This window comes from Xiphias gladius, chromosome 5 (assembly GCF_016859285.1).
Source record: "Xiphias gladius isolate SHS-SW01 ecotype Sanya breed wild chromosome 5, ASM1685928v1, whole genome shotgun sequence".
NCBI lineage: Eukaryota > Metazoa > Chordata > Actinopteri > Istiophoriformes > Xiphiidae > Xiphias > Xiphias gladius.
The window spans coordinates 21,531,093-21,557,847 of record NC_053404.1 but is presented as its reverse complement, the minus strand read 5'-3'; the positions used below and the strand labels follow the sequence as shown (position 1 = coordinate 21,557,847).

Here is a 26,755-nt window from a genome sequence, read left to right as displayed (position 1 = left end):
TCGTCAGGTGTTGACTACCTGAACTCGTCTTGTTAATTTATCGTTTATCCGGTTTGAAGACTATCTTTTTTTTTTTCTTTCTTTTTTTAAACGTTGTCGCTTGTTCTGGGGCTTTCAGCTGTTTTCGCACAGTTCTCATCAACCGATTGAACACGGGTCGCTCAAACTCCTCGTCGGTGCCGGGCGTCCGCGGCTTTGTCGCATGAGCTCGTCACGCTCAACTTTCTCAGTAGACTTTTCTCCATTTTAAAAAAATCTAATTTATCAAGATCTATTTGCATTGAATTGTTAAAAGGCTATCGAGCAACGTGACTTGGGTCGATTTTCACCGTGTTGATTGTTTAGTCTTTTCAGATATCAGAAAGTTGTGGAAAACGCCCGTCACAACTTCCCAGAGCCCCCGGGGGATGTTTTGAAAAGTCCAACGCACAAATCTCACGTTTGAGAAGCTGGAAAAGGAAAATGTTGAACATTTTTTTTCTACGATTCGAGATCGGTGACGACTGCTTTTCTGTTGACTAAACGTTTCAGCTCTAAAAAGCTGGAAAAGCTCCAGAACAAGCGAGTTTTTTAGAACGGTGTTTAAAAATGAACTTCTCAGGCTCGAGTCTCTCCCGTGATTTTTATGAGTTACCCACGATTGTTTTTTTAATCACTGATTGAGCTTGGTTGTTTTTACAACTGATCAATTAATCACTGTGTCTATACAATGTTAGTTGTGGAAAACGCCGCTCCAAAACCCCAAAAACACTGTTTAGTGACCTCGATCTGAGAGGAGCTGGAATCGGCCAGTGTTTGGCATTTCTTGGATTGTTTTTTTTTTTTTTTAAAACCCAAAAAAAAAAAAGCCCATTTCATCGTCTCTAAATTGGCAAGAGTGTTTGTTTTTCAGTCGATTGACGAATTGTTTCAGCCCTGACGCGAGCCCCGGCTCAGTCACCTGAGCCTGGACCCTTCAGACGAACACGCCGCAGTCCAAGTAGAGCACAGTGAGGGCGCGACGGGAAAACTCTGTCTAGAAGCGTTGAACGGTCCCGCTGCGGTTTGTTGCCGTTTCCGCCGCCATATCCCGCTCTCTGCTGTGCCTTGAGTCCTCGACAGATCACTCAGCAGTCCCGTCTGTAGATGGGCCCGGTGTCAGCTTTTTAACTTCCTGCACGATGGACTCTCCAGCTTTTCTCGTCCTCCTCGTCTGTCCGGCGCTCCGCTACGAGGACCTCAGATCTACTGTACTGCCTCGTCCACGTGATGTCCAATCAGTATGATGTAACCTTACCAGTTTTCAGAGCATTCCTCTTGTCGAAGAAGCCTTTTTAATAACGTACCAACACTTTTTATCTTCTCTGATGTGAATTCTGGTGCTTGCAAAGATGCCACAGACTCTCAGCCTGGTGTCTGACCAACTTGAAGCAATTACAGCCTTTTTTTTTTTTTTTTTTTAATTTGTCCCCCCCCCCCCCCCCAATATCTTTCTGCTGAGGGGATGTTCCTCTTTATCTCCACCTTCTTCACTCTCCACCTGTAATTTATTACACACTTCACAGAGACGGACAAAAGACTTCGGGGGCTCTGGAGAACCCTAAAATCCGGTGCTTCACTCGAGGGGTTCCTACACAAGTCCCCGAAAGGTTTTGAATGGAAATTCAACTCTGGGGAGATTTCCAGCGGTTATTCCAGATGATGTGACATTTATGTGCATGAAAATGTCAAACATGACATCCTGGTACCCCAACAGTGTGAATCTGACAGAAATGTGTAGGAACCTTTTTTTAATTTTTCTTTTTTTAATGAGAGTTGTTGAAGATCACCAACCTTTACTGCTGATTCATATGAGCCTTCACAGTGTTGATGCATTTGATTGGGGGTGTGTCTGCTTTTTCAAGATCATGCAAACTGGGGATTCTTGTTTATGAAAAAACAAAACAAAAAAACACCCACAGCAGCTGTTTTCATTTTACACACTGATGTGTAAATCAGAAATCAGGTCCTGTGGCAGGCATTTCTTCAAAGAATCAGAGTTAAGGTTTGGGTGCAGGAGGAGGAGGAGGAGGATGATGAGGCCGCAGCTTTTGTGTGTATCTGTGATCGGAGGGCCGGGTAACAGAGAAATGAGAGCCAGAGCCAGTCAGAAACAAAACCGACCTCTGAAGCATCCAGATGTTTCTGAAAGACTCTCCTTGCCTATGAACATCAGATAATGTTTTTAAAAAAACAAACCAACCTAAGCAGGACAGGATTTGATTCTTAAAATGGAGAAGCAAATCCGGAGCGTTACCCGGCCCTCCCCTGAAATCTAAACCGCAGGTTATTTATCGTTTCAGACGTCCGCCTGCGTCAACTTTTCACTCTTCTTGTCGAACCAGGACCACTTTTTCCTCCGACACAGGTGCTGATTTTGTAATGTTTACAGGGGTTTTTGTTGTTCAAAGTGATGCAGATTAAAATATTCTAAATGGTTTCGTTTTTGGTTAATTTGTTCTAATGACTTCTTGTGTAGGCAGGGGTCTTTCGGCTCAGACATGCTCTCAGGATGATGTTAGTGTCACGTTTTTATACTTTTACGTTGGGTTTCGAAGGAGAACATTCTGAACATCTTTTCAAGGCTCCCACATTACAAAATGTCGTGTGGATGATTATTTTCAGTACCGATTCATCTGCTGATTTTCTTGATAATTTGGGGTTTTTTAAAATCCATTTCTGTGGCTCAAGGTTTTTTAGAGGCAAATTTGTCTGCTCAAAGTCCAAAACCCAAAAATATTCACATTTGTTTAATAGATTAATTCCAGCTTTAGACTTTTTTTCCATTTCGTTGATGTTCTAACAGTTCCCATTTAAGCCAAACCTTAAACTTCTGACCCCCCCGAACTCTAAACTACCTGTCTAAACAGCAGCTTCAGAACAATCCAATTTTTGAGTTTGGAATAAATTGTGAAGCCGGAACCATTAAGCCTGTCGGAGAATTAATTGGCGACAGTTCACATGTCAAATATTCGCTGCTTATCTGAACATCTTTCTTTTTGTTCCAACAAAAGTCCAAAAGCAAAACAAGTAATTTGAATGTGTCGGTCCAAACCTGTTAGAGAAAACGAGGCGAAAGTGTTTCTCTCTCTTTCCCCTGGGTTTGGATCTTCACATCTGAGATTTCTGTCTCCAGCTCATCATATTCAACGTGAACTACATTTTATTTGTGATGATCAGAGCATTGGAAAACTGTTTTCCAAAATCTCACTCTCAGCAGTTTTCAGTGGAACCGCTTTCCTTCAGCAGAAAGCGGTTCCAAAGAAAACTGTGATTCTCACATCTAATAAAAATCAAAACTACTCAGCTGTGTGAGTAGAAGCTACCAGAGACTGAGCTGCAGTTCAGGGCTGTTCCCCAAGTTTTCGTTAAATCGTCGTTTCAGAGGGAAAACTCGGGGAGGCGAGCGTTTAGAGAAATCTTTCCTTGTTTTTATTTATCACACATTTAGAAAATGAACCACACTATACAAATGTCCACCGTTCGGTAATTAAACAGGCCTCCTGCATGAACCCGACCGACCTCAAACCAAAACAGACAACTTTAGCAGATAAAGAAGCGTCATGGCGGCTCTAAACTCACCACCTCCTGCGGTTCAGTCGCAGACTTTAACTCGTGACCGGCGTCGATTTCGCGTCGTCGTATGGTGGACCGCGTCGGCTGCCCAGTGACTCGACTTTTATTTTTACTTTTTAATCTTTTTCGTGGTCACTGTGGTGCAGGTAGGCAGTAGCATGCAGAAACCTTTGGATGCGGCTCTCCTCCGATTGGCTGTAGGCTAATTCATTACGTTTTTGCGCTATGTAAAGAAGGGAGCGGGCTTTGTTTTCCTCTTAGAGTCTGTGGTTATTTACAATATGACAACAAGGAAGTGTGTTTGAGTCCTACAGATGGGACGGGACAGGCCAGCATGTAGATGGGGGTTCCCAGTCTCAACAGGAGGGGCGTTTGTTCCTTGAAGGCAGAGCAGAAAGTTCACACCCTCCTCCCCCCTCGCGTTGATGGTTGTCAAAACGGGGCAGTCACATGGTCGGCGACACACTCACAACATGTCCGCTGCTCAGAGGGATCCACACTTTATTACTCAGACATGAAGAAAAAAAAAAAAAAAAACAAATAAAACCGAGGAGAGCCGGCGGGAGGGAAGGAGGGAGGCGGCGTTTCAGGCCAGGTAGCTGTATGTGTCCTTCTCGCCGTCCACTCGCTCCAGGTACTCCTTCTCTATCAGGATGTCGATACATTTCTGGCCACAAGAGGGAGACAAAACCCGGACGTCAACATCGATTCGTATCTGACGATCAGGCTGGTTGTTGCTACACGTCCCATAAAAAGACCAAAACCATCAACGGCTCAGTCCGTCTCTTATTTCCAGCAGTGGATTAATCCACATTCGCTGCAACTATTTTTGATTACTGAAGGAAAAAGGTAAAGTGTGAAGATTTTCGCTTTAAGTTAAAACTCTTTGGGCTGTAGGTCAGAAAAAAAACCACCGGGAAACTGAATTCTGTTTTTAGCATCAGGTTTGGATACACCCGTTGTGGGTTTTGGTCTTTTTGTGGGATTTGCTGACAGGAAGAAAAATACCAGGGGAAATGATTTCCAGCTTCTGAGCAATGGTTGGTCATACAGCCGATGAAAGTGTCTGTGTGTTACCTTGATGACGGGGACTCTGGGTTTGAACCGGGACGACAGCTGGTTCAGGACTTCAGCCAGGAGCTGCTGGTGCTTGAGGACCTTCCTCATCTTCATGATCCTCACTATTGCAGCCTACAAATTCACGTTGACATTATTTATTTGAACCATTCCGGTACTTTGGACTAAAACCCTGCAGTGAACTGAGGTGAAACTTTTTGTTTTGTCTTATTCAACATAAAAATCAACCAACAGATTTACATGTTTTGAGTTTTTTTTTCCCTCTTAAACCAAATGTTACATTCAAGCCTCAAAGAAAGGTGGATCTGTGGGTGTAAACACTCACCTGGATGAGGAGCTTTCGATCCTCCTCGATGTTCTTGTGAGTCGTCTCCTGCTCCTGTTTCTGCTCCGTCTTCATTGGGACATTGATGTTGACCCTCAGCTTCTTACTGCAGACGAGAAAAGAGGAAGGAAAAAAAAAAACCCCACACAACTTAAAACTCTGCTGATAAACCACAACGTCCAGCAGCACGTCTCTGTCGTCATTGTGTAATTAAGGATTTGAGACGGTAAATTAGTGTCTCACTTCTTGTATCCGAGGAAAAGCTTGATGACGGTGTCAGGTTTGAACTCCACCTCATCCACGTTGGCGTTCTCGTCCTCCAGCACCTGACGGACATTAGAGCGACAGCTGATGTGAGCCATTTGCTGCCAACTACTAAAACTCGTCCTATGGAGCCGAGACACCACGCTCTTCTGTAAAACTTCTCCAGTTTCTCAATTAACTCTCGACGCTCAAAGAAAAACCAAAACAGTCCTTACTAAAACACAGTAACAGACTTCCTGGTTAAATGTGACTTTTTTCTAACTATTACTTTTCACACAAGTGTGAGGTCACCTTCACACGAACTAAAAAAATATGATTGTTCAGTCCAGCTGAACATTCACCTGTTAGTGTTCGAAATGAAACGCACGTACCTGTCAGCACAGGAGTTGCGTCTTGACGTAGGCAAACGTACAAATTTAAGCCTGAACTGACTCACGGAAATCACTTCTGACTGCTGGAAGCTGGCAACATGAAAACAAGAGACCAGAAAGATGGGGAGACAGTTTGTTTTACTCACCAGCAGCTTCGATTTTAACAAAATTTGCAGGACTTGAACCAGAATATCCTGAAAATAAAAGAAACTGTGGGTTTAGTAGAGAAATCAAACACTTCTACTAATAAACAGAAAAGACTAAAATAGACCAAGTGTTAACTAAAAGTTTAAATGTTTTTGTGCTCACGGTTTTGATCTGTGTGCTGTCGGTGAGCTGCTGGACGGTGTAACTGTCCTCGGTGTTGTACTGCAGCAGGATGGCCATCTGGAAGGTGGAGGCCTGCAGCGTGTACCTGTAAACGAGGAAGACGACCACGACAACGACAGCTTCAGTGTGGAACTGACTCCAGCGTGTCAGCCTGTTCCCCGAAAGTCTCTGCCAAACGGGCTTGATAATAAATACAGACGTGTTGAATGGTCTGCAGCTCCAGAAACAACCTTAAATTCACACAAACTCTGGTTCATCTTCAACTGAGCTGCTGACCTTTAAAGACAGCGGCTAAAAATACACACTCGTGCAATTATTCGAACTTTGCATTATTCACGCTGTAGTTCATTTTGGCTCAGACAAATACACACTAGAGCAAAAAATGTTGATCAATCCGCTGCTGAAAACAGTCCCCAGCAAATGCACCGTTGGTAAGTTTGATAAAAGCTACAGTGTCGACCATGGCTCCCACAAAACTACAATAAAAGTCTGTTTTAAATTTCCTGTCCCGTAAGCAGGGAAGCTGCAACAAACTACACCTTGTCAGTCATTTATGATTTAGCAGCTGCTTAAGTAATGTGTAGCTTTTATTACTGCACATTTCACTTTAAGTCTGAGATGCAGATCAATCAATGAAAACACCATTAGCATCAGGGCTCAGAATAATGGAGCCTGCTTCGTTTTGAATAAAGACCAAAAAACAAAAAAAACAAAAAAAGGCGTCTGTGATGACGATGTTGTAGAGACAAGTTCTGAAATCATCGATACATTTTCTGTTACAACTCAAAGCCGTACAGTCATGGACAGGTGTGGTTAGCGGGGCAGGTTTACGATAAATACAGAGAATAAAAGCACAGAATCATCGGTCCGTATCGTCCAGTCAAAAATCAGCTGACTGTGTACCTGTTCTTGAAGCAGTTGGTGACCAGCTCTCCTTTGGACAGGTGATAGAGCCAGGTCAGCTTCCTGCCGCTGTGCCTGCTGGCATAAAACGCCGTGAAGCGCTGATAGCTTCGCTCCAGCTGCACAGAGGGACAGAGAGAAAGACGGAGTTCAGACGTCGTCGGGAAGGTTTAAGTGAGGTCTCCAGCAAAAAGAGAGATTTAAAAGTGGAAATAAAGTGCCTTTTTTCCCTGCCCTGAAGAGACTGGCGTTCACTAGACAAAAACTAGAGTGGATCAAATATAAGATTGTATCTTAAGAGGTTCCTGACGACTGAGTCCTCGTGGTTTGGAGAATAAAGTTGCTCACACATTCAACAACGCGGCTCATTGTAAGCTTCAAAGGCCAAATGTTTGCAACTAATTTAGCTTTGCGAGAAAAATTAACCGTAGCCATGAATTCTGTTTATTGATGCAGCTCCAACGCTAATTATTTGACTGCTGCAGCAGGTCGGCTCTTCAATAAAGTTGCTGCTAAAGACTCACACAGGTCTGAGTCAAGTTACAGCTACAAAAATGCTTTTTTTCCCCCCTGAAGCAGAAACGGAATATTTCAGACGTACCTGAGCCTTAAAAGCTACTCTGCACAGGGAGATTTTTAAAAAAAAAACCAGAAGAATGAGTTGTTTTCACGTCGGATTAGCTTTACCTCAGAGGGCAGAGCGAAGGTACAGGACTGCTGGAAAGGCCAAGACCCAGAGCTCAGAACCTGGATACTGAAGTCCACTTTAACATGAAAGGAAAAAAAATAGAAAATAAAAAAAAAATCATCACATGTGGGTTTTATGTGCTTTCATACACCAGAGCTGAGTCTAGTTTAAAAACCAATTTAAATTCCTGTAATGTTTGGCAAAATTTAAATGCAGTCTGGTCTCAGACACTCAGTGTTTTATACCCACAACAAGCTGCTTTAACAGAAAGGCTAAAAATGTAAAGTCTTTTATAAACAAACACACAGACAACTGAATCTAGCTGCTCTGCTGCATATAAATCACAATAGCCCTCTCATGCACTCACTGCTTTCTTAAAAGACCAGTCACAGTTCTGGTGTTCCGAGTCTCCAAACAGCGGTGTTAATAAAGTTTGTTCAAGTGAATCCTCAAGGCCTGAATCTGTATTTATTGTCACAGTGAGCTACTGTCTTCTTTAAAACACTGAAACCGGGTCTAAAAATAACTCGGATTTGACTTGAAATGTGTTTTATCATCTGAAATCTTTTCAAATAGATTCCAAAGGGAAAATTATTCATTGTGCATTTAAAAGCTCGGTCTCGTCTGAAGTCATGATAAACAGACCAGGGATCAGCAGATGTGTGATGACTGGAGGAAGGATGAACGCCATGAGCTAAGAGCGTCAGACGGATACCTGAAGGAAAACTAAACGAGTGTGTGTTTTCTTACAGTCCAGAGGCTCGGAGTTGGTCAGGTGTTTCTTAAACTGCTCGTTCAGGTCTTTACTGACTCCGATATCCTGGAACATTCGCTGCAGTTTGGACGTGTATTCAAACCCACATGCTTGCTGCGGGAGAACAAAAGCAAAACCAGATAGAGTCTGAGGTTTTAAATCTTCCCAGATGCAGAAACTGACAGTTTATTGTTATTGTGGGTATGATTTCATGCAAACAGACTGTGTGAGGTCTTTTGCACTTTGTCAGTCTGTAGTGGAGCGCCGGTGGTTGCGGATCAGACCTTGAGTTTGGAGATCATGCTGGCCTCTGCGTCGTCGCTGGCGCTGTTCTGGTGGACCAGACGTTTGGCCAGCATCTTAGCATAGAACTTCTGGAAAACATCTTTGTCCTCGATGTACTTGAACACAACCATCTGGAAGAGGACACACAGAAAGGCAACTTAATGCAATGCTAACCGTCCGAGCACGAAACCATAGGTGTACACCCTGTATATTGTCCCACACAAAGACGCACTGTCCTTGTGCTGCGGTCTGCCATCTGTTAGTGCTGTTATTTGTCTGCCACTGCCTTTTCCTCGCATCAGTATAAACTTCTTGTGAATTTAACTGCGCTTGAAAAACGAAAACTTGTTTGGAGTCGCAATAAATAAAAGACCAGATATTAAATCAAGACAATGTCAAAACCTAGTGTGTGGCTGGACCGGGCCTTTATCCGCTTGCTTCTCTCCGACTCTCTGTGCTCACATATTCGGTCATTTAGAACGGCCGAGTTCCCAGCAAAGCTGATCTCATTTACTCGTTTCTCCGTTTCTGGTGTCAGACGACGGGACAAGTATGAAACGGTGACTGAAATGCGGCCCATTTAAACGTCATGTTAACCAGCAGTCACTTCCAAGACATTTCCAGATTTGACTGACTGCACCATAAGTAAAAAAAAAAAAAACCTTTAGTTGCAGTAAATATGTAATTTTTCAAGTAAATCCATGCTGACTTAAGTTTGTACGGTTTTAAATAAGTTATGCTGAGATTTCCTTGTGAGCATTTACTGTATATCTGTGGGAAGACTTGACAACTGCTCTCTGCGTTAACACAAAATCCAGTGTTCTTTATTCCTGGTACAGTTCTGTGCCTACAACAGACATCACAAGAGTAACTGGGTGACTAGTACCAGTGTGGTACCGTAGCAACGGTGCTGCGACACTAGTACAGACACACAAATGTGTACGTTTGTGTAAGTGTGCAGGTCAAAGGTTCTTACCACTTGGTTGAGTGTGTCCTCCAGTTCTGCCTCCTCTGGGTTTTTGGAGCTAAAGAGAAAACACACACACACAGACACACAAAGAGCAATGGTAAGATTTCAATCACTTTAACACAAACAGAATGTCAAGAGAAAAAACCAAAACGCATTACTGACTAGAAAGAATCAGCTGTGAGATTACAAAATGTTGAGCTTGATGGTTCATTCTTGGCCCTAGAAACAACCACTCGGGTCCAATGGTCAGCTTGTTCTGGAGCTTTCAACACCACGGAAGTTCTTTTAACGAGCCTTAAATGTTTGATGGCTCAGGAACTGCACAGGCGACATCACCTACCTCTTCTTGAGTAAAGAGTCGCAGTATCTGGCCAGCAGCTCGGGAGATTTGCTGGATGACTGAGCCATTCTGGTGACGGCGTTGTTGTTGATGAATCGACCACATGCCTGTGAAGAGAGGGACAAAGCATTGGACTTTTTTTTTTTTTTTTTAAATGGAAAACCCACAGTTAAGGCCTCAGATACTGTGATTTGACTCGTATCTCAGTCAGCAGTTTAGGTTCGCTGTAAGCTTCCTGCCCAATTCTCGCACCAAAGAGGATTACTGACCTTGTCGAGTGCCGCCACAAAGCCGGCGTCGTTGTTGAAGGCGGACATAACCAAGGCGTTGTACTTCTTATGGACGTCCAGGGTGGTCTGGACATACACTTTGGGGTCCTGGGAGAAACGTACGCATCTTTGGGTCAGTCACGACTAATTTTTTTTCTTCATTTAGGAAACAATCACCTTACGTACTACACCTCTACTGGTCTCAGCCCTTGCACACTGACTGATCGGGACCAAATAATTTTTACAAAATCTTCACGTACTGTTTCCATCTCTCTCCTGACCTCCTCCTCAGCAGCAGAATATTTCACACTGATACTAAAATTTTTAAATGATGCGAAAGAGAATTATCATTTCCCCCGCGGTGAGAAAGGAAGTGATTAACTGTCTGAATGCACAAAAAGGCCGAATATGTACATTGTTATACACGTGTCCGTGGTTTTTCCCCTTTGTAACATTATGTAGTACGTTCTTAAACTGCCGTTTCAAATTATTTCGTAAAAGTGTCAAGAAAATAGATTCCTGTACATACAACTGTTAGCGGGACAGAGAAAGTAAAAGCACCTAACACTGACATTGTGTCTTTGTCAAATGACTCTTATTCTTCTTGTTAACTGACCACGTCCACACTGCAGAAGGTTCGGATCGGTACCTTCGAGTCAATGGACACACTAAAGTAAACAGAGGTGAAAAAGGGGGTCCGTACGTTGAGCGCGGCCTCTCCACATTTCTCGATGGCAGCCAGGCCCTGGTTGTGGATATGAGTCTCTAGAAGTTTCTTCAGTTCGCCCAGACCATCTGTGATCCGCGACACTAGGTTGTACATCCGGCCCAGGTCTAAAACAAGATGGAGGAAGAGGGCAACCATGGGTCATTTAAAAGACTGACGGGAAATCAAAACACTGTCAAAATAAAAATTGGTGTCCTGGGGAAGTGAGGATTCGCTGTCGGATACCACCAGTGGTGCTGGGGTCTATTTTTAATCTAAGTTTTTTCTTCTTTGGTAAGAAAACACAACTAAGTAACAACTAAACAGTACATCAACACCATGATAACATCAATATTAACCTAAATTTCCATCCCCATTTACCATCACTTAGCTTGAGGTAGACACACAAAGCACCAACTCTAACAAATCTTTAATCAAAACTTTTACCTCTCCTCTCTCCTTTTTTATTAGCAGAGGGCAAAGTAGAAAACATTTCAGGAGCAGGCTTCCTATTTTTAGCTGGCACTGACTGGAACTCCCCCCCGTTTAACCGACAAACGTCGCCGGTGGCTGATTAAATCATCTGTAGCTAATTAACATTAATGCCATAACGGCTAAAATTAAACTTTTGGCTGTTGTCTGTTTAATGTGCTCTCTTCTAACAGCTGTCTGTGCTCCGCTATGGATCATCTGTGAGGGAAAACAACCATTACTCTGTAACAGCACTGTACAACCACGTTAATACTTAATAATTCTGAATTAGGATCTCCAGCATTTAAATTAAGTAGCTCTTGACACTTAGCAGGCTACATCTGTAATTTCAATGTTGGATACATATTTAATCACCGTATCTTCATCTGCTCACCTAATTTTCACGTTGCCAATATTAATGAGTTTGCCACTTGAGACTGTTTAAATTACATTGACTTGATAAAATGCTGTCAAATCACAAACCCTTGCTACAAAAATCCTAGTTTGTTTTTAGTGTTTGAGTGTCATTAGCTTCATTTCCACCAAACAGTTAAATCGATATTAAGCAATTTTAAAAAAAATCTCGCAAATCTTTGGATTATCTATGTCTAAATAAATAACTCGGAGCCCAAAGTTTAAAAAAAATCAACCTGAGCTTTGTCCATTGTTGCTGCATCAGCAACAATACACGCACCGAACTAAAACCGCAGGTTTACCTTCATTCTTGTCGGCATCCAGAAGGTTCTGAAACTCGGTGTGGAAGATCTCCAGGTGTTTCTCTATGAGGACCTGCTCACACTTCCTGGCCAGCTCGTCCTGGGTGGACTCGTGGAGGTAAACCTGCACACGCCGCTGCTCCTCCAGCAGACGGGCTTCCGCCTGAGGAAAAACACACAGAGAATGAGCGAGAACACAAACACAGTCTACATATACGTTTCTTCATTGTGACAAGCTTAGCGCTTTAACTTTCGCTCCGAGGACACAGTCAGAGAGTCCCCTTTTATTCACTCGTTCATAACTGTATGTAGCGTCAGCGGAACGACCGCCTACCTTCTTCATGTACTCGGTGACAGGGTTCTGCTGCAGGAACTCTGTGCTCTCACGTGTGTAGAAACGCTCTGTGTCAGTGAGGAACTGACATTCAAAGTACTCTTTGTAGACGGACAGCGTCGGGCCTTTGGCGAAGGCGTCCTCTTCATTCAGGCCCAGCTCAACTGGAGGAGGAGAGGTGAGGTGTTAATGGTATTAATGATCAGAATGACAAGACTGGAACCACACGATAATCCCTGTTAGCTGACTAAATACTGTTTTCAAAGCAAAACATTTTATGTTTAATATTTTCAGCTACGATAACTTTTCATAATTTACACAAACAGAATTATTTTCTTTTTGTACGTCCTGTATTCTAGATCACTTAATTGCTGCAGGTGTTCTGAATGGAATGAAGCGTTTCCGTTTATGCTATCATTTCAGACATGGGATATGATTCATGTCGCGTGAACGGCCAGGCGGATGCAGAGTGTATAGTTTTCAAAAATTAAACTTAAAAGGGTCGATGCTGTGATTGGCTTGGAGAGTTGGTCTTAAACATGAGGTTAGAGATGCCTGCAGTTATACTTAAGCCTGGTTTTACATAAAGGCCTGAGATGCTAAAGATTATGCAGAAGGCTTAAAACAGTTATGTAAGGGTTAAGATTTAAGGAGGGTGGTTTTGGGATAGGAAATCGGGGGTTGGAATCTGATTTCATTCTTCCTGTAGGACTCGAGAGCTATAGCGAAGGGATCAGAGAGATGTCCAGAGAGATTATATTTTCTTTTGACATGTTTGACTTATTCCTTTATTTGTGCAATCATATTTTCCTTTTGAGAAAGTAATTTATCCAAGATAAAAGAAGTTAAGTTTTGTATTCCCATGTACATACTTCTTCGTTGTACATATGGACATACCATAAGACTGGACCACACCGCTGATGAGTCTGGTGTTAATGGTCTCACCATTCCTCTCTCTCTCTATCAGCTTCAGCACAGCATTTGTTACCTGAAAAAGACAGGTTAGTTAATTATTTGTACAATAACAAAAATAAAGCTAATGTAACAAAGAAATACAGAATTTTTCAGGTGAGATTAAAGCACATGAACTTGAAGGACAAAAAACAACATAACACTGAACACTTAACTGTTTGCATTTCTATAAATGGCTGTATTGTAACACTCTGTTATTTCTCACTTAACTTCCATAAAAAGAAACACACCTGTTTGTTGAGGGGTCGGAATAAACACTCCCTCCAGGTCACAAGTGCCAGCTGGGAGGAAACAGCAGTGAAGGGGAGGGGGGTGGAGGGGAGGAAAATGAGAAGATTAGCTAAAGGTCAAGACTTTAGGGCTGCATGTCTGTTAATCATCTCTATTTCTTTTGATCGGCATGGTCCATCTCACCCCAGAACGCTCGGGCATCAAACTAAATGAGTTTGTCTCGTAATGACCGTAGTCCAAACCACACATCACATTCCGCACTCTAACTGTTAAGTCGATACATTCTGGTGGAAGCATTTACTTTTAAACATATCTTTTATCAACACAAACATGAAGTACAAAGGTTTCATGATGACTCTCACTCAGGAAATGATGGGCAAGCTACAAGTGAGCAGACGCCTACTTTGAAGTTCTGTCCCTCATAAAAACGGAAAATTTATGTGTTTGGTGTAGTCATGACTACTTTGAAAGGAACTCAGCTGTCAAACTCAGTATATACTGAGACCAGTGTTACCCACAAACATCTGTTGAGCACTGATAACAGAGGCCGATGCGTATATTAAACTTACAGAGTATATCTCATAAATGCCCTTGCGTCCCTCATCACACTCTCGTCTGACCCAGTGGCGGTTGAGGTAGGCGCAGATCCCGTTGAGGACCTTACTAGAGAAACGGTAATCCTCCCACTGCTGGGTGTAAAACTTCAGCACACACTCGTCCATTAAATCCTCACCATCCTGAGGGGAAAAACAGGGGGGAAGCAAGGGATAGAGGAAATAAGGACAGGAGGAAAATAATAGTAAAATGCAGAGGGTGTATCGGTGTCTTTGACGCCGGAGTTTTGAGGTTTAGGCTTCTCAGGATGTTAAAAACAAAGATGTGCGTGTGGACTCACCTTGAGCAGGCCGGTCAAATAGTTCTTCAGGAACTCCTTGAGTCGCTTGTAGAGCTCCAGGCCTACAAACTGAGCCCCACCTGGAGTGGTGGACTTTTTGGAGGGCTTGGCTGGAGGCACAGAGCCCCTGCCCTGGCTGGACTGGTGGACACTGGTACAATAGTTATATACATGTCTGAGGAAAGAGTTAAGGAGCAAACACAGAGAGAGGTGCTCTCACCGAGACAGAAACTATACTGTTAGAGAAATCGGAGGTTAAATAAAGCTTAAATTCATCTTTCCTCGCATCGGGTTTCTTGTAATTTCATGAGAAGGATTTCAAGAATGTAAACTACTCTATAAGGTGTATCCTTCCCTTTGTGCAGAACACGACTGTATAACCACAACAAAGCTCGCCGTCATCAGCGACCAGTGGGGCACACGCTGTCTGAAAAAGCCACGAAAGGCAAATATGTTATTCACAAATTCACGCTTGTATATAGTCCAAATTAACATTGTTCTTTCTGCCTGACAGGATAGGATAACAGTTTTGAGATTATTTGGCTGGGTGCGTTCAGTACCTAAGGGAAATAATGACATATTTTAGTGCTCGAAAAGTGCATAAGAGGAAGTGAGGTTACCAAACAAGAAAATGTACCTCAGAGAAAATCATCTCTCAGCTACGTACTTTACACTTGCGTCATGCACATTGTCAATGTAATGGAGCTTTAATGTTTAAAGGGAGATTAAATAAGAGTGGTTAGCTGCTGACTGTAGTTGAGGAATCTAAAGGTTTACAAACCACCTTGCCTTTTTTCATTAACAAAATAAATTTTGGATCAACACCACCTGATAATGATCATTATCTGCCAAAAAACAATTTAAAAAAAACCCTTTGGTGGTAAAACCCTGAAATAATTTTCTATACCTAAAATAAAACTTGCTATGGCATAAAATCTGTTAAGTAGATCTGTAATTATATAAAGCGCAGGATGAGATTTTCAAGCAAAAGTTTCCTGTTTTCAGGACTGCTGTACGTTCTTTTGTTGTAACTCATTACCTGAGCACACAGCTATAAAACAGGTTTTGGTTTTAGAGAAAAGGAAGTCACAAGCCAGTGTCATTAAGTACACTACAACACATAGCAAGGGTGGCTACTAAGTAAACAACTGGTGGAATAATGGTAAATATTTGCTAAGTGCCACTGTTAGGTAGCTATTGCCATAGTTATAGGATGTAGAAGTGGGTGAGATTATGATACTTTAGGATGCATCAGCTATTAGGGCTATAAATTAGAGAGTAAGTAGGGTGAATAATTAAAAATATATGATTGTTTAGATTTTGTTCTTAAAGCTTACACTTGTATGTGGTTCAGTTACTTTGCCCATTGTTTTCTCAATTAAATGTTTGGTTTGTTAAATGTCAGAAAATAGTGGAAAATGTCAATCACAATTCCCAAAGCCAAAACTGACATATTCAGTTTGGTCGTTCTGTTTGACCAACAGTCCAAACCCCAGATACACTCACTTTACTGTTATAAAGACATTTGAGAAGTTAGAATTAGTGAATTTTGCCTAAAATAATAAAAAATAATGTTTTTTACATTTTTTTAAATAAATAAAACTCAGTCGACTGTTTTATTAAAATTGCTGCTGATTAAGTTTCTGTTGAGTGAATAATAGGTTCATGGCTTCAGCTCTGGAGACATATCTGTAAAAATCCACACAACATTCAAGACAATAATCACAACCACACAGTGTCAACCTTCCCCCATCTCTCAGGATACGTGTAGAGTTCCATGTAGCGTGACTTGGCCATGCTTTGCCGTGCGTACACCTGCTGGATTCCAGCCCGCAGGTCGTCCCATATCTGGTCCAGGCCTATCTGTTTCAGTCCGTGGGGGTTCTGGGTCCTGTTTGACGACATCGTAGAGCCCCTTGTCCTCTCCTCACCAATGCCCTCCCTTTCCTGCCCCGGTGAGCGTTCTCCCCCCGGCTCCTCTCCTCGGTTGATTTCTGTCCTGACTCGTTCTGCTCTCAGAGTTTGCAGTCCATCTGGCAGCGGCAGCAGCCTTCAGGAAGCTGGTCGTCGGGATGTGAGACGGGATGCAGTCCCACTCTGCACACCTAGGTGCCGCTGTCTGCCACTCCTCCACCTAAAAGCTTCGGCACTCCTCACCAGATGACCTGCGAAGGAAATAGGGACAAGGCAGAACACATTTTGATTAATGATCTTCGATTTAACTGCGTAAAAACATGAGGAGAACACTGGTGATCCACAGGATTAATTTCGAATCCCAGAAACAAAAATCAATTAGAGTAGCCTCAGTTTTCAAGTACTGTATTATTAGTTAGCCTGATAAGTTACATGGATTTATCTGCTGACACCTGGCTCTGATCCCTGTAGACACGGTGCTGACCACACCCTGACGTCAGCCAGCTAATGACAGATTAGTCCACTTCAGCGCCCGATTTCCTTCACCAGTAGTGTCAAGACAGTGCCCTGTCTCCTTTGTCTAAAAAGTTTCTTCTTGGCTAATATGGGCCAGTTTTTTTTACTTTTGTCTAAGGGGCCTCATCCGGACCTTTTAATGCTTAGAGTTTTATTGTGTTGCTCAAAGAAACCGCCACATGATAAATTGTTTTTGATGTAAACATTAGCAACGTTTCACTATTTATTCAGATTTTGAAGCATTAAAAATTTAATACATACATAAATAAAGCATGGAGATGAATCTGAAAACACTCTGCTCAAATCTAAATGTTTAAATATGAGGTCAGACCTTGACTGCGACGCTAGCACAGGAGTAAACTCGACTGGTTTAAGAGTGACACTGATGACAGTCCAAGGAGACCAGATCATTGAGGCTAATTGACAGACCTAAAGCTGTAATTTCATCCCCGCTTCCAGGACACAAGGAGAAGGTAAATGAATGCCAGAGTTTGCAGCATCAACATCTTTCAAGCCACGGAGAGGGAGGGAGGATGAGAGACAGACAAACTGACGAGACCAAAAAAACAGGAAACACAGAATGAGAACAGACCTTTGACACTGGGCATGAATGACAGTGCTGATTATCTGCACATAAAGTGCCTATAAAAACTTTTCTACCCCCTTGGACTTTTTCATGTTTTACTGTACTGAAGAGCAGAATTAATAAGATTTGTTGGACAGTGATCAAAAGAGAAAAGAGAGCCCTTTAATGTGTCAAAGTGAAAAACTTCAATCTGTTCTAAATTAAGTAGCAGACAGACAGAGTAATATAACACCAATGATCTACCATTAAAATATGAAAAATAACTATTTAAAGCACCTTACCAAATACTGCTCAGGGCAAGTCAATGTATTTACTGCGTACTAGACTCTTTTTTTCCAGTATGAAAAGAAACACAAAAAAGCAGAAAATCCATTCTGTATCAAGCCTGAAAAGTTTGCATGTAAAAATTCTGTAATTCTGTTGTCAGACCATCAAACATCATTAAAATCCATTTTCTATTCATGTGATACAGATGTTATGAAAAGCTGCATTCAGGCATCGTTTAATTTCCAAAATGCCCCACATGGACACATCAAACCCAGACGGGTACACGTGACGTGCAGTTTGCATGTGAATGCTCTAATCCAAATTAGAGATGAAACAATTAGTCAATCGACACTGTTTTTAATCTAGCAAAAAGAAGGAGGAAAAAAAAAAATTTTTCTTATAAAATGTAATGTGTTACTTTTCTCTGTTTTCTTTCATTTTAAACTGAATGTCACTGAGTTTTTGACTGTCAGCTAAACAAAACAAGCTATGTAAACTGGTTTCATTAGGTTCTGGGCAAAGTTGTTGGGCCCTTTGTAATATTTTCAGACATTTGTAGACTAAACCATTAACCGATTCATCCTAAAAATAACTGTCAGATTAACTGTAAAGAAAGTTCATCATTAGCTGCAGTACTAATTCTAAATCAGCCAATGCTGCCACAACAGCAGTTAAATTTGACGTCTTTCACCAGACGTGAAGTGTGAACATTTTGGTAGCTCTGCATGAAAACAATAAAAAATAAATAAATAAATAAAACTAACGAGACACCCGTTTATAGCAAGCAGGTATCAAACCCAGATATGTCATTGTTATTATTACACAGCACGTAACATGGGTTGATACTGACATCCCAGATATCCCAGAACATTTGAGAGCCGTCACCAAAAAGGACAAACCAGAATATGTTGCCTTTGCTGCGTGAATACAGCCTAAAAGAACCAGAGTGACTAAAGGGAGGTTGTATGTCTAGAAACTGTTGTGTACATGTAGGCAGCACTGCTATATTTAGAAGGACCAGGCATGCAGCGCTGCCCGTCTCTGGCCATTCACAGCTATTAGGGCCAGAGACTCAGGACGTGACCCAAGTGCAATAGCCTGTCAGTGGAAGAGGGGAGGAAGCAGAGTGACCTGTTCTGTTTACTTCCTGTCCTTGTTGACAAGTCCTGGCTGCTGCCACCTGGAGATGACTGAACACTTGACATCTGAACAGCTTCAGTGATGTTGCATTGCCAAATACCGGAAAGCGTTTCATTGCAATGTACAGAAGACTGAATATTATTTCTACCAAGGCTGCAAGTAAAAATAGTTTTCAGTTTGAGAAAACATTCTAAAATGATGAAAAATTATAATCACAATTTCAAGGTGACATCTCAAATTACTGGTTTTGTTTGACCAACAGTCCAAATCCCCAAAAAATTGAAATTATTTCTGCAAAACTTTTTCCTAACCACCACAAAAAATCCGGAGTGAAATAATGGAAAAACTCCTATGTATTACAATTTTTTAAATCATCTACTGCAGTGCTTTTTCCAATTCTGCTTCTCCAAACAACACCACGGGAAATGATGATAAAGACGAGGAAGCGCTGAGGCAGAGGAAAGGCCTTGACACAGCAGTAAACTCCAGGCACATCAAGACTTGGATTAGACCTTCATCAGTCACTAAAATCTGTCTTCCTCTCAACGCTCAACCTCCGTCTCCATTATCCTCCTCGACACAAGATGTGTCATTGGTCTGTGGGAAATTCTAAAAATGCACGTTTTGTTTTCACATCATACATGTAATTAATTGGTGATAATGTTACACATCTCTGATATATGGATTTGATATTTTGATATTAAAAATCAAGAACTGTATGGGCTACCTACAAATAGGAAACATGAGTCTCAATTTCGTTAACCTTTAAACATCCACAGAATAGTTATAAAACTGAGAAACAAATGCGGAAAAAAGGATTTTTACCAGTACCAAAGAAAGTCTTTAATTTCCATCTCAGGTGTTTATTTCCCATCCTCAATTCAGCATTGGCTGATACAGGGTTAGGATGCTGGTTGGTGTGTTAAATGATGGATGAAGAGTCGGGCCTGTCTGCCCCGGCTCTAGACCCGTTTCAGCCTCCGCGCTCCTCTTCAGCAGATCCTTGCTCAGCTCGGAAAGGCAGCTTTACCTGCCTGAGGTGCTCAGACAGTTGCCATGGCAACTGGGGCAGACAATACCTCTGAGTAGCCACTACAGAAGTTAGTGTGTTCAGTCTCTCTGTCTCCTGTGCTTCTATTCACCAGCGGTAAGAAAGGTGCCCTTTACAGCAGCACTAGGATCAGGTTCCAGAATCCCACACCAGAAGGTATTAGATCTGGGTCCCTACAGTATCTGACCTATTATCAGTTCCACAGCTATGTGACATCGGGTAACAGGACGTGGACGACTTGTTGAGCGGCAACAGTTTCTAGAAAGTTTGAATTGCAATAAGAACCCCAAAAACTGCGCCATGGTCGGCACGCTCCTCCTTCACACGCGGCACGAACGGCAGAAAGGTTCAGAGGTCATGACTCGTTTCAGGGAACGTGTGCTTTTCAGAGAACAACTACCCTTTAAGTGTCTGGGCCACAGCAACTAGACTGTAAACAAGTACTGCAGTGGGCCTGTTTATTTTTATGATGGTGTTACTTTGGCCACAAGACAGACAATGACATCTCTTTTCTCCTTGGGACTTCAAATTATCTTGAAATTATGAGTACAATTAAGGGTTAAGGCTAAAAAAAAAATGTAGGCAATCAATCGATTTGTTGAGACAAAAAAAACAAGTCAGCAGCTACTTTGATAACAGATTACTAGTTTCATTCATTTCTCAAGCAAAAATGACAAATATTAGCAGGTTCCAGCTTCTCAAATGTTAATATTTGATACTGTTTCTTGTGATGTATGATAGTAAATTGAATATGTCTGGGTTTTTAGACTGCTGGCTGGACAAAGCATGCAATGTGAATGCATCACGTGGGGCTCTGGGGAATTAAAGTGGGCATTTTCAACATTCAGTAGCTGCAGCCCTATTAGGGATGAACCAATCCAATACTGACTTAATTATGTGGACTGTGTACACACTAAATACAGCTTCATTGTCAGTGTCACTGTGAAATTTGCTATCAGTTACATTCAGTCACGCCTCAGTTTTTATCTCCACAGGAGTTCCTGGCCTCGTGTTACCGTACATTCAAATGATTCCAGTGACTTCCAGATTTTAATCTGGGTAAAAGAGGGCGCTGGTATTGGATTTGTACTCAATATCGGCACATTTGAAGTCTCAGAAACCAGTATTAAGAAAAAAAATTTGGATTGGTGCACCTCTCAGTGCATTCATTTCCATTTCATCGTTTTCCACCAAAGACTGAAAACATAACACATTTATGTGACAAATATCCCGAGGACGTCACAGTCAAATTTATCAGTAGCACTACAAAGAACTTGTGCCACCAAAAACAAATAACAACCAGTATCATTAAAAACAACAACAACAACAACAACAAAACTCTCCATGGAGGGATGGAAAAGGCTAACTGTGGACATAGAGGGGAAACCAGCACCCATCACCCTGTTGTTTAAAACCTGATGTCAGCTTCCGGCAGCAGAAAACAAATATCAATTCTTATCTCTCTAACAAATTGCTTGGTTGCAAGTGTGCAATGCAAATGTGTTTCTCTACATTTAAATAAACTGGCTCACACAAATAAGTTCTTAACCTGCTCTCCGCAGCAGCGAAAAAACTCCAAAACCCCTGCAGATTTTTATATTAGGACTTCTCTGTGGTGAGTGGTTGCCTGCCAAAGGGGCTGGCAGACCAGCTGAGCCGCCAAACCTCACCTGCATTCAGCTGGTTTCTATTCTCCCACACTGAGTAAGCCTTTACTGCAGGCATAGCCACAACTCATGAACCCGAGTCGACTGTGTGTGAGAGAGATTTGCTGAACGGGAAGGATGCAGGGAGTGGTAGATAGAGAGACAGAAAGGAACAAAGCGGGAGAGCGGTATTCGTGGGAAAAAAAAGCTCAGCCTGGTAAATCAGATTACCCTGGTCACCGTGTGTCCTGGCCAGACTCAACAACCTAATACCCTACATTTAAAACACAAAGAATGCAAACCACAGAAAAAGCACACACACGAGAACCTGCCATTGTCGCAGAGCGCAGAGTCAGAGGCAGAAACATGTGTTTACTTTGAATTTAGGATTTCATTTCCTTCCTTAAATCTGAGTTTTGGTGACGAAACAAAAACATCAAAATTCGAGGGTGAGGAACAATAAAAGCTTCGGCTGAATCTGAACAACAGTGACGAGCACTTCTTGAATACTGACATGTTCATAAGGTGTGTGTTTGTGCGCGCATGTACACAAACCGATCATATGCGAGGTTAGGCAGCCAGGGAGGACATTTCATTAGCGTAAGCAGCTTTTGATTTCTGTTGCTCTGCTCGGCATTCAGAAGAGCATCCGAGGAGAGACTCACAGCCCCTCTGGTTTGATTTTACAATCACTGCCCTCAGTGCCATCACATCAAAGCACCTTGTACATATTAAGCAGACAGTACGGGATGGGTCAGACAGGGTAAAGGAGGAGGATAAAGTCATGTCATGGCTGACATTACTTTAAATCTTGGTTTCTGCAGGATCAAAGTGATTACAGCTGGGGCTGCAACTAACGATTATTTTCATTTTGAATTAATCTGTCGTTTTTTCTCCATTAATTGATTAGTTGTTTTGTCTACAAAATGTCTGAAAGCAACAAAAAAAAGCCTCTCATGGTTTCCCAGAGTCCAAGGTTAAAATTCTTGTTGTCCAACCAACAGTCCAGAACCCAAAGACATTCAAATAACAGTGATATACTACAAAGAAAATAATTAGGTACACACATTTGAGAAGCTTGAACCTGCAAATGTTTGGCATTTTTACTTACGACTTAATGACTTAAACAGTTAATCGATTATCAAATAACTGCCAATTAATTTTCTGGCAATCGATTTGTTTTTGTTTCAGCTCTAGCTGCAGCTAACAATTATTCTCCTTATCAGTTGGTGTGTCAGTGACTTTCTTGCATAATCTATAAAATGTCAGAGCACAAGTTCATACACTTAAAACTTTTGTTTGACCAACAAAAACCCACTAAAATTCAGTTTACTATTATAGAAGACTAAAACAAAACAACAAAATATCCACATATTAGCGACTGAAACCACTGGACAGTATTTTTGCTTATAAAGTTAGTAAAATGATGAGCAAATTTTCAGAATTGTTGCAGATAAATTTTCTTTTGATCTTTTTGTTTCAGCTCTAATAACAGTATGTTTACATGCTGCTGATTTGCTAATAGAGTTGCCCTAGGAGGTGCGCCGCTCATTTTACGCTGCCAAACACAAATGCAGATAAATTTCAGTCGTGCATGCCAGCATGATGTCGAGCAGAGAGAGGATCAGACGACTAAACTCTGCATGTGAGAGTGAGCTGTTGCGAAAAGGGCATATCAGGTGCAGCACGTGCTCCAAGTAATATAAACATCACTGAAGAAATCGCCTTAAATAGATATTTCCCATTACATCAAATATGGAAATTCAACATTCCTCTCAAAGCCTCAAACCGTATTTAAAAAAAAAAAAAAAGCAGTGCAGTCGGTATTTTAGTGTTATTTCAGGCTATATAGGTTGACTGAACATGCACGCTTCCCCTCAAACTGAAAAATTACACAAGATATGAACCAACAGATGTAAGTGGGGATATGAACATTTTCTTTGTTGCCTCTGAACAGCCATGTATGAGGATGGATAAGTCTGCAGCTTTTTCATCAAGGTAAACGTACAAAGTTATCATCCTACAGTAAACAGTAGACACTACACTAAGAACCAACATACTTCGACTCTATGGTCTGCGCAAACACACACAGATCCTGCCAGTCAACCAGGATGATTCTGAGGGGATAAGATGTGTCTGCACATGTAAAAGTAAGTTTCATCACTCAAAATAAACACTGAAGGAAACTGTAGACACCTTATAGTGAGCCAAACTCAAAATTCAGCTGACATGACCACAAAGAAACTTGATGCTATATAAAGAGCTGCAAGCTGACAGTATTAACATCACGTAACACGAGAGATAATTCACATTCGCTTGCAATAAAGACCATGAAAACAAGCAAAGATCTTTCATGGATGATGAAATGTACAATTTCCTTGCATTCATTTTCCACAAATTCGCAGCATTATTACAGGAACTGATTTATTCACAAGACAACAAATACAATTAAACATATTAAAGTAGTTGGATTCGTTTAATCCTCATCTAAACTAACATAAGCATTTCTGAAAAGCTCCACTTTGTGCAAGGTTTTGTAGTAAGCCTCTTTAATAACTGTTTTTTCCATTTTGAAAAAAAACCCCACTGCATACATGAATGTAGCTATTAATTACTGTATATCTCTGTCTGGTCAAGCAAAGAAAACATTGTTGATCACATTTATGTTTAAAAAAAAAAAAAAAAAAAAAACTCTACGCATGTGATCCAAAAACAAAGGTCCTACTCCTAGTCATCTAAAAAGTCCTGCCATTTTTCCGTGACTGACAGATAAAAACTAACCATTTAAACCATTTATAATGAAATTCAGCAAATAGCAAAAAAACAACTAAATATACCGACTGTAAATATTTGTTTTCTACTTCAAAAGTAAAGACAATGTAAAGAGAAACCGTCAGTGAGCACCCAACAACATGGATCTCCCCTTTCCTAATATCACCAAATAACAATTGTAAAAACTCCATGGCGAGCGTGGGAGCCCTGTATGAACTTCAAATATTGTAATTAACCAATATTGGTATGGCGATATATTGACTTACAACGCATTATGAAGAACAACCTGCTTAAAATACAACTATCTTAAAACATTAGATCTGAGTGCAGGGCTCCTTCACCTTCCCAACTAAAGAAACTCTACAACTTTCCCATGACTGCCCAATCAATATTAACCTTTTACCAACTTCCATGACAAAAAGGAGGGGTGGGAATTTATTATCAACAACCAGGGACGTCAACTGTGTTTGTCTTCCCCATTTAAAAATCAAGGAGACAGACCCAGTCAGAAATCAACAACAATCGCCTCCAGCAGATGGGCCCTGATCATTCAGAGGAAACAGAAAACAAAAACGCAACCCGCCCTAACAAATTTCCTAACATCTCCAGGCCTGGAAATGGACGAGCTTAACCCTTCAGGTCTTCTCCAGGTGTTCCAGGAGTGTGGGAGCCCTGTGTCAGGTTCAAATCCCTATCCCTCACTCCGGAGCGGCAGATGGCCGGACCTGGTCAGTTTAAAAGCGAGCTGTGGCAACGTCAGCTAAATGACGGTTTTGTGACCACCTCACAAAATACGACGAAGCTATAGACTAGCAGTATTTCCGAATATTTGCTGAGATGTCTCCACGCTGGGCTGCGAATTCAGCCAGAGACTGCTACGCAACACTGCTAGCTATCATTAGCTTTTCTGGCTCGATTAGCCAGTTAGCTTGTAAGTAGGCGCTGGGTGGACTAGCTTTAAAGCAAACTACGGTCCTTCTTTGGATCTTATTTATCATTCGTTTTGATGTGAAAGTGTTATGTGGAATATATTTAACATGAACACAGTGTTCGGCGAGCTAACCGGAGCGGGCAGGAGAGACCAACTGCCCGTGTTGCTGGTGTAAAATGGCAGCCTAGCTTCTCGGGCTCCTCAATAATGAGTCAGGAAAACGGTTCGCTAACCGTTTAGCATTAGCCTGCTAGCTCTTAGCGCCGCCAGCCTGCGTTCACAACTCTGTAAATGCCCCCTTACCATTTTAAGGCCGTCACTGTCACTGTATTATCGCCGTCTGTGTGGATTTTCGGGCCCAAACGCTGTCTCCTCCGCCGTCTTTCGCGTCTTTCTGTGTGTGTTTGCTGTCCGTTGCCAACTGCGACCGCTCCGCTTCGTTCGCACAAAGATCAGCTCAGCAGCCACCGAATCATGTCGCCTTCAGGCGCCGTCGGAAATTGGGGCGATACGATGGACAGTGCACACGAAGACGCAGATGAAGTGAAAAATAAGATGAGTAAAAGTAGAAATGTTGTAAATTAGAGATTTTCATTTTCATCATGCAATCAAAGTTTATTTGTATAGCACCCTTACAGTTTTTTTTTTCAATTCAAATTGTTTTACAAATGACTGGCAAGGTGATAATAAAACAGTCCAAATGTAAAGAGTGAAACAATGTGAGACTAATACACACAGGAAATAAATGGGGGGGTAGTCATTTAAAAATAAATTTAATTAAAAAATATTGGGAAATAAATATGTAAAATAGAATAAATTCAGATAAAAGACAATGACAAATAAAAGAAGCGGGAAAAAATTAATGCAATAAAAGAAATTATTAAATAAAACAAATAATGGCCATAAATAATTCTAATCGAAAGCCAGACTGAAATGGTAAGTTTTAAGTGTGCGTTTAAATATACGGGAAATTCTACATAGATTCTACCCTCACAATAAACCGTAATTCAGAAAATTAATCCATCACACGTGTTTTTTTTTACTTCACTTTTTTTTTTTTACTTTACAGAACACAGAACTAACAACAATACACGAAACCTAAACAACATAGGTAACAGATATTATAGACGTAAGAATACAACATTACATCAGATGTCTGTTTCAATAACAATAATAATTTAAAAAATATGTAAATTATTATAGTGGTAATAAGAACAAATACAGCAAAGTAAGTAAGTAGCACCAGTTTGTATGGTGTAACAAACTCTTGGCATTTTCAGCTATAATTAAAGGGCTGATATGTGACTTTTATTAATAAGTTTTTGTTGATGTATTTGTTTTCTGTGAAAAAAAAATGGAAGACCACAGATTAGCCTACAGATTAGAGTCAAACCTTGGTGTGGAAAGTCAATAACGTTGTAAATCTCAGAGTCTTAA

The 26,755-nt window shown here is 41.3% G+C and overlaps 1 protein-coding gene across 1 annotated transcript; it reads right to left on the bottom strand.

The window, feature by feature from the left end:
• Positions 1-1,869: 1,869 nt before the first annotated feature.
• Positions 1,870-25,836, bottom strand: LOC120789562 (cullin-1). The gene is made up of 22 exons (XM_040126312.1): positions 25,622-25,836; positions 16,261-16,660; positions 14,496-14,670; positions 14,170-14,337; positions 13,600-13,650; positions 13,295-13,385; positions 12,398-12,561; positions 12,064-12,226; positions 10,874-11,004; positions 10,171-10,278; positions 9,902-10,008; positions 9,568-9,616; positions 8,591-8,722; positions 8,303-8,420; positions 7,552-7,628; positions 6,865-6,983; positions 5,941-6,046; positions 5,778-5,825; positions 5,240-5,322; positions 4,997-5,102; positions 4,672-4,785; positions 1,870-4,261 (listed from the first exon to the last, which is right to left on the bottom strand). Exons 2-22 carry the CDS (start codon positions 16,398-16,400, stop codon positions 4,181-4,183), a joined length of 2,331 nt encoding a protein of 776 aa, XP_039982246.1. The 5' UTR covers positions 16,401-16,660; positions 25,622-25,836; the 3' UTR covers positions 1,870-4,180.
• Between the last annotated feature and the right edge of the window lie 919 nt (positions 25,837-26,755).

Excerpts from the sequence above, each read along its gene's own strand:
- LOC120789562 (XM_040126312.1), bottom strand. The coding sequence starts at position 16,400 with ATGTCGTCAAACAGGACCCAGAACCCCCACGGACTGAAACAGATAGGC. Across the intron at positions 12,227-12,397 it reads TCACCGAGTACATGAAGAAG|GCGGAAGCCCGTCTGCTGGA; the intron begins GTAGGCGGTCGT and ends GTTTTTCCTCAG. Across the intron at positions 5,323-5,777 it reads TGTTAAAATCGAAGCTGCTG|GTGCTGGAGGACGAGAACGC; the intron begins GTGAGTAAAACA and ends AATGTCCGTCAG.